We start from the raw sequence: 7,098 nt of genomic DNA, 5'->3' as shown, positions 1-7,098 counted from the left end.
GTGTATTTAGAGATATAGTGACATCCTAAAATAGAATTAACATTTCAGCGATAGTTATATATTTTAAAATATTTTCAAAATTGTAAAGCTTTTAAGAGATCACTGCTTCCTATTCATTATAAGATTTTGATATTATTCAAATTAGATAAAGTTTATTTATCCAGAAGAATTAAGCAATTTACATACAACAGGTTCATAAAACTGTCCAACAATCAAAGCTACATAAATTTTTTATCAAGAAAGATAGTCAAGAGAGTGGAAATCGAAATCAACCATTAGATTGCATGGCTCAAATTTAATTGCAAAACAAGTCATATACAGAGGCATACTCCAAAAAAATAAAATAAAAGGATTGTTCTTTCAAAATGTCACCCATGTCATCAGGAGTCAAAACCATGGCCCTAATCTGCTGCCCTATCCATCAAAACTAGTTAAATATATTGCCTGGACCACATGCAGCTTGGACCACATGCAGCTTGGCAACATACAGATAAAATTATATAAATTCCAAAAACGATGCATTATTCTCCATGTTTGACAGAAAGTATGCCTTCTGTTTAAAGAGACACGACATCCATATAACCTCCAGAAAGTTTTGATTCCCATAGATGAACGTTCAGCAACATTCTTTGCAATTTAATTATCACAAACGCAAACTTGAAGAGTGGACCATTTTCACCACTCTCAAAACTTCGAAGCCACTAACGGCTCAATTTTTGGGGTCAGGATTCATCTTCTCATTCATTGAAGAATGCATCTGACCTGATTTTTTATCCGATGCAGGATCAGACGGCCGACCTCCAACCTATGTAACAAGTCCAATAAAGATTCTTCAGAAAAAAAGTAAGTTGAAACAGTACCATAATAGTTAATAATATAAACCTACAATGACAATAGTAAATTATATACTCATCAATAAATCTATGTCAGCAAAAAGCGTAGTAAATTAATACTAAATCTACATGATAAACATATGTAAGCTGAAAATGGATGAATATTTGGCATGACACATATGCATCAGATATTAGCAGTAACAGTTAAGTCAAGTTATAAGAGGACAGGAATCACGGAAATTACTTGTGTCACATGCCATCAAAACGAAATAGTATTACTAATCTTCAGGCACTGGATTTGGGCTTATGCGACAGATTTTGTGAAATGTTAAACTGAAAAGTTGTGCAAGAAGGATATGTTTGAATCATAAAGAAGATTCCTAAACAAGTAGGACAGACCTTGATTTATTGTTGAAATTTTCTATCCTATGGAATCCAACCTTTGAAGAAGATCACTCTTTCTTTGCAGTTAAAAAGATTGTTTATGGAGATATTTAGCAGACATTTTTTTATGTTCAGTTAAGTAAATAGACAGGAGTGAACACAATACTATAGCTAAATTTGTGGTTGGTGAAAAATGGAGATGGCTGTATGGCGGTTACATGGTTCATATCTTCTATGTAGAAATTGTCAATCTCAAAACAATCATATTAATTATATAGTATTTTTCTGGAAAGAAAACAAAGCCACCTGATTGTGACCCAACATCCCTTGCAAGGGGTCAACAAACACTGAGCTAGTTGCACAAAATAAGAAAAACAAAATGAACTTACAGTCTCAGGCACTAATCTTGCATGTTGTCTTGCTTTCAATTTAGATAAATACTCTGCAAAACACAAGCCGCAACATAGAGCAATCAAATATCTGCCAAATGCTACAAATAATTTCTTCCAGCCAATCGTCAATTTCAATAAAGAGCAAATAACAAACAAAACAACATTTCAAATTTGGGCACAAAGAGAAAAGAACATTACCATGTACATGCGGAGAAACCTTAAAGCTAACAACATATTCTGGCAGAATATGTGTGTTCATGTGTGTACTCCACACGATGTAACGCGTTGGATCAATAATATCATCTATGCCACTATCGAAATCTTCATTACTAGGATGGCATTGCCGTGTGCCAGGTATCACCACCTCCGTATTCCCCAATATTACGCGACACAATAACATGTGTTGTTCGCCATTTTTGTCAATATCAGAGTATACTGCACTGCAATGTGCAAAACTAACATTCAAAAGACTGGACAAGAAACACTTTCTATTGACATCCACAAAAACACAAATCATTTAGTGCAAAGGCCAAGCCCACAAAATCAAGATTCGTGGTGTGCATCTATCAAACAAATGATTATATTTATGCCAACGCAAGTGGTGCAGATGGACAAATTATGGGATTTATGAAGTTAGGAGTGGATCTGCGCACTCTACAGTGCAAAAATTATTTGCTGCATGGGCACCTAATATTGGAGGATAACAACCTTACATACCACAGTTTGAAGATATATAGCAGTAGACTCTAAAATTGTTTCAAAGAGTGGTATAGCAAAAGAGAAAAACAAGAAAAACAAAATTCTCCTTACCTAACGTGCGAGCGATTTGCAGGTGCAAGGTAGACTCCATTACCATAAACTGCACCATGTTTCGGGGTCACAGGCTGCACAAAACCATTCTTTATTATTCCACAGATGCCATCCCTCGACGTTCCATGCCAGGCACACTGGACATTGGCATCACCCCCATTCTTTCTGGTAATGTTATCTATGTGCCCCTGAAAAGCATTCAATCGGGATTGCCCCACAACACTGCCATGCAAGTTGCGATAAATTCCAATAATACTTGTAAAAGTTGCTAGCATTCTAAGGCCGGCCAAAAACTTGTTTCTCACATCGGCAAACTCCTGCTCATCTTCACCCAGCTTGATCAAATTATCTCCCGCGCCCTCAAAAGCCTCATTTGCAATGCAAACCCTAGCAGAAGTGGGGCCTTCAGAGTCACACGAATCGTAATCAATAGAACCCAGCTCTGCTTGGACAGATTTTGGATCTCCGTCACGAACTACTTTACAATTTTCAGGCTCAAAACCATTATTTGAAGTGCAATGCCTATCACTCTTGGGGTCATAGAGAATTCTGGGGAAAAAGCATTTTCCATCAATGTCTATCCAGGCAATGGATCTCTGGGCACCAGAATTCAGATTAATCAATAGCATATGGAGAAAATCCACCAGGCACGGTAACCCATCAATGGCCACTTCCACCACTATCTTACCCTCTCGGAAAACCTGCTTGAAGAGCACAGCAATTTCAGACCGGAATTCCATCCAGTCACCCTGGTCGAAATACATAACGCGAGCGGGAATGCCGCTTTTTTTAAGATTACTATAATTTTCCACAACCGCCTTACTGTGGGAGCAGCACTTGACAAATCCACAGGGTATTTTCGCCCTCTTTGCAGAGGACACCAATGACCGCTTTTTAGCATTCGGATATGAAGTTACAGCCCGTTTTCCCTTCAATTTGGCTTTGTTGACCAATGATCGATACAGAAACTTTTTTCTGACATCCATTTTAAAGCAAAGCAAAGAAATGAAAACTGTAATATAAATCGCTATTTCCCTCCACTTACTGTGGGGTCTAGGCTCCAATGCCCAAACAAACCGACACAATGACTATAAACCCTACTTGTATTTAAGAATAACCACGACCGCCTAAGTCACTCGCGCCGTTCAAACAACTCTGAGATATAAACCCTACCGGTATTTAAGAATAACCACGACCGCCTAAGTCACTCGCACCGTTTGTTTGGCGGTTTAATAGGTTGGCTTGCCCAGCAAGTAAAAAGGCTACTTGGGGGCTTTTTTAATTTATAGGCTATTGGTGGTGAGAACTTTTCATGGGAATTCTTATATCTCATATATGATACATTTATCATGTCAAAGATTTTGATTTTCTTTTATTTCAATTTTCAATTTGGATTGTAAATTTAAAAAATTATTTTAAATGTTGTAATTTAAGCATAATTAATTAGGGTTATAAATTGGTGATGTTACAATTGGGGGACCTTATCCTAGCATAACAATGCTAAGACTAAAAATAACACCATCACCACTTGAAAAGAATCCATATTATTGTTTATTTTTAATTCCATTGAATACAAATAATTATAAACACATACACATATGTAATTGAAAATAAATAAAAGAATTAATCTTAGAATATTTTTTTATTTTATAAAAAAAATTAGTTTGTATTTTTATAAAGTAAATTATGAATCAATAAAAGAGTATATATTATTATAATAATAACAATAATAATAATAATAATAATAATAAATAAAAAATAGTAATGTAATATTATTTCAATACAATAAAATATAATATAATTTCATAATAGTTTAAGCAATAAAGAATAATTAATATATATAATACTATTATATATGTAAAAAACATTAATATAAATATATTATTAATATAAATTTTAATATAACATATTAATAATATTATTTAAGGATAGGGATAGTGTGCAATATTAATATTATATTATCTTATTTTAAGCCATTTTAGACCTTGAGTCTTGTCATTTAGTCCTCTTAAAGAAGTCTTCGTGCATTTTGTATTTATGCATGGTCTAAAAGGTTGAAATAGTGGGTGTTGAATGCTTAAGTCATTTCTTATGGTCTTTTCCCTTCATGCAAAGGTCAAATTTTTATCTTTCGCAAATTTTTTATCTTTCGCAAAGGAGGTAAGTTCTAATGATGTTTATCATGTTCTATATGATTCAAAAGGCATTTTTAAAATTTTATTCATTCAAAAGCCATTCTTAAAAATAAGAAAAAAAAAAGAAGTTTCTGAGAGGTCTTGTAAGAAGCTTTTATTTTTGTCTTGTTTTTAACATAGAAACAAAGGTTCTTTAAATGAACTAACAATAAATAATACATTAATAAATGATATTTGTAGACACCTAAAATTGTCCTATCTTAATTAAATAAATTATTTTATTTATTTAAATATTTTATTCTAAGCCTTCTATTAATTAAATAGATTTTTATTTATTTAATTAATTAATTTATTTTCATCTAGCCTTTACCTATTTAAAAAAATAGTTTTTATTTATTTAAATTATCTTTTTCCTAAATTAAATAAATATTTTATTTATTTAATTGGTCTCACTTCCTCTATTAATTAAATAGATCTTTATTTATTTAATTTATTCATTAGTTTTATTTGTAATCGATGGAGTGCAGGAGGAGGTTAGAGTTTGCAGGTGGCAACGATTTCAAATGCGAGAGTTGAAGAATGGCTTATGACGTCTTGACAACCATTGGCCTTGGTTTCCACCTCATGCTAAACAGTTATGGCGTTATGGTTTAGATCAAAGAAGGGGGGATAGTGGCTATTTTGGTGATGCCTGCATTTCCTTTGAGTCAAACTACAATAAATGGGGCCATTCCAGGATCCTGAACTTCCCTGAGTGGAGTAAAAAGCAGATTGAGGAGCAGTTTTGAAAGAAAAAACCAACAGCTACCAAGAAACCCATCACTATGGAGGTACTAGCGACGATGGAAAAGAGAACCATTAGCATCTATATTGATTCACCGGCTTGGAAGGAATCGGTTGAAGTTTTGCATGCTAGAGCCTTCTTCATGAAGTGGGGAGGAGATTGGCCTACTTTTTCAAAGATAAGGAAATGGGTTGATGAGGAATGGGGGAGCCATTTCGAGATCAAAACCCTAACTAATGGTTTTTTCTTAATCATTATTGAGTCAGAAGTGGAAAAAATCAGAATCATGTATAATGGGTCTTTCATGATGAAGGGAGTAGGGTTCTACATTAAAGATTGGATCCCCAACTTTGATCCCCAGCAAGCCTCCATTGAGGAAATCCCAGTATGGATTAGGTTGTACAAATTACCACATGAGTATTGGAAGGAGGAATTTTTCAAGATAATCGGTGACAAGATAGGGAGATTCATCAAATTAGATGAAGCCATTGATAAACTAGACTCATGCATGTATGCTTGAATCTGCATAATGTGGAAACCCCGTCCCTTGCTCTCCAAGGCCATTGAAATCCACTCCCCTAAGGGCTTCTGGTGGCAAGAGATTGAAGTTGAAGAGATCATGGTGAAATGTAAGTCCTGTAAAGAGTGGGGGCATGAGGAATCTGAATGTATGGTAGGTCAGAAAGGAAAAGGTAGGGCTGATAGAGCACTAGAGGACCAGTTGGTAGCATCAACAAAATCTGCAAAGGATGTGTTGGATGTCATGCTCACAAAATTGGCTCTTGCCACCGATTTTGCTATTTTTTTGAGCGTGATAAGCCTAAAATGCGATGCTGGAAAGGAGCAGCTGGTAGTGTCCACAGAAGTCACCAAAGATGCAATGGATACTAAGTTGGTTGACCAATCTCAGGTCATTATTTTTGCAGTAGGTTTAGATGCCACAAATCTAAAAGGTGTTGAAGGGGAGGCTGTATCGGCACATGGATCGCTCCTAGCAGGATATGACGAGGAGACCCACACAATTTTAATAAGTGGTGAAGCTCTTAGGGGCAATCTCATTCCAATGATTGGATCGATCTTGGTGTTGGACCCAAGTTTTAAACCTCAGGCTGGGGTAGGCAGTGTAGGATTTCCTTTTCCTCCCCCACCGCCTCCTCCCCTTAGGACTAGAAGGGAGGTACCTTTGGCTAGAATCATGGGGAGACTACCGGCGACCCTGATTTCTGACACTATTGTAGAGTTTTAAGAGTTAAAGGTGGGCAGGTTCAAAGATATTCATGTCTCCCCACCCAAGAAGGACAATGAGAAATCCATGGAGATGGAATCTAGAGATGAAGATGACTTGAGTGATGATTCCTTGGGGTTGTCTGCACAGGTAGGGGAGATGGACACAAGGACCATCAAATAGACCAAATCAAAGGCCAATAAGGTGACTAAAGGGAGTACGAGGGGAAGGAAAAATAGACAAAAGTTGCTGGAGGAAGCAGGCAATATGAAGGGATATACTAGACTTCTTAGATCTGGGAGAGACCTGTTCTCTCTTGGGTAGCAATGAAGTTCCTAACATGGAATGCCAAGGGCTTCAATGCCCCTAATAAGTGTCGCATGATCAAAAGAGGATTTGATCAGGCGAAACCAAAGGTAATTTGCATTCAGGAAATAAAGTTAGGTAGTGAAGAGGTGGCTAGGATACTTGGTGTTAGAAAGAGGTGGTCTGGTTTTTTTGTTGATGTGGAAGGGGATTTAGGTTGCCTGGGAAT

General features: G+C 36.0%; 1 protein-coding gene across 1 annotated transcript; it reads right to left on the bottom strand.

Annotated features, from left to right (window-relative positions):
• Nucleotides 1–256: 256 nt before the first annotated feature.
• On the bottom strand, nt 257–3,590 carry LOC131077868 (probable inactive poly [ADP-ribose] polymerase SRO1). The gene is made up of 4 exons (XM_058015458.2): nt 2,420–3,590; nt 1,808–2,049; nt 1,607–1,659; nt 257–805 (listed from the first exon to the last, which is right to left on the bottom strand). The coding sequence occupies exons 1-4, from the start codon at nt 3,403–3,405 to the stop codon at nt 710–712; spliced, it is 1,377 nt and encodes a 458-aa protein (XP_057871441.2). The 5' UTR covers nt 3,406–3,590; the 3' UTR covers nt 257–709.
• Between the last annotated feature and the right edge of the window lie 3,508 nt (nt 3,591–7,098).

This window comes from Cryptomeria japonica, chromosome 4, assembly GCF_030272615.1.
Source record: "Cryptomeria japonica chromosome 4, Sugi_1.0, whole genome shotgun sequence".
In the NCBI taxonomy this organism is placed as follows: Eukaryota; Viridiplantae; Streptophyta; class Pinopsida; order Cupressales; family Cupressaceae; genus Cryptomeria; species Cryptomeria japonica.
The sequence above is the reverse complement of the archived record's forward strand: the minus strand, read 5'-3'. Positions and strand labels throughout refer to the sequence as shown.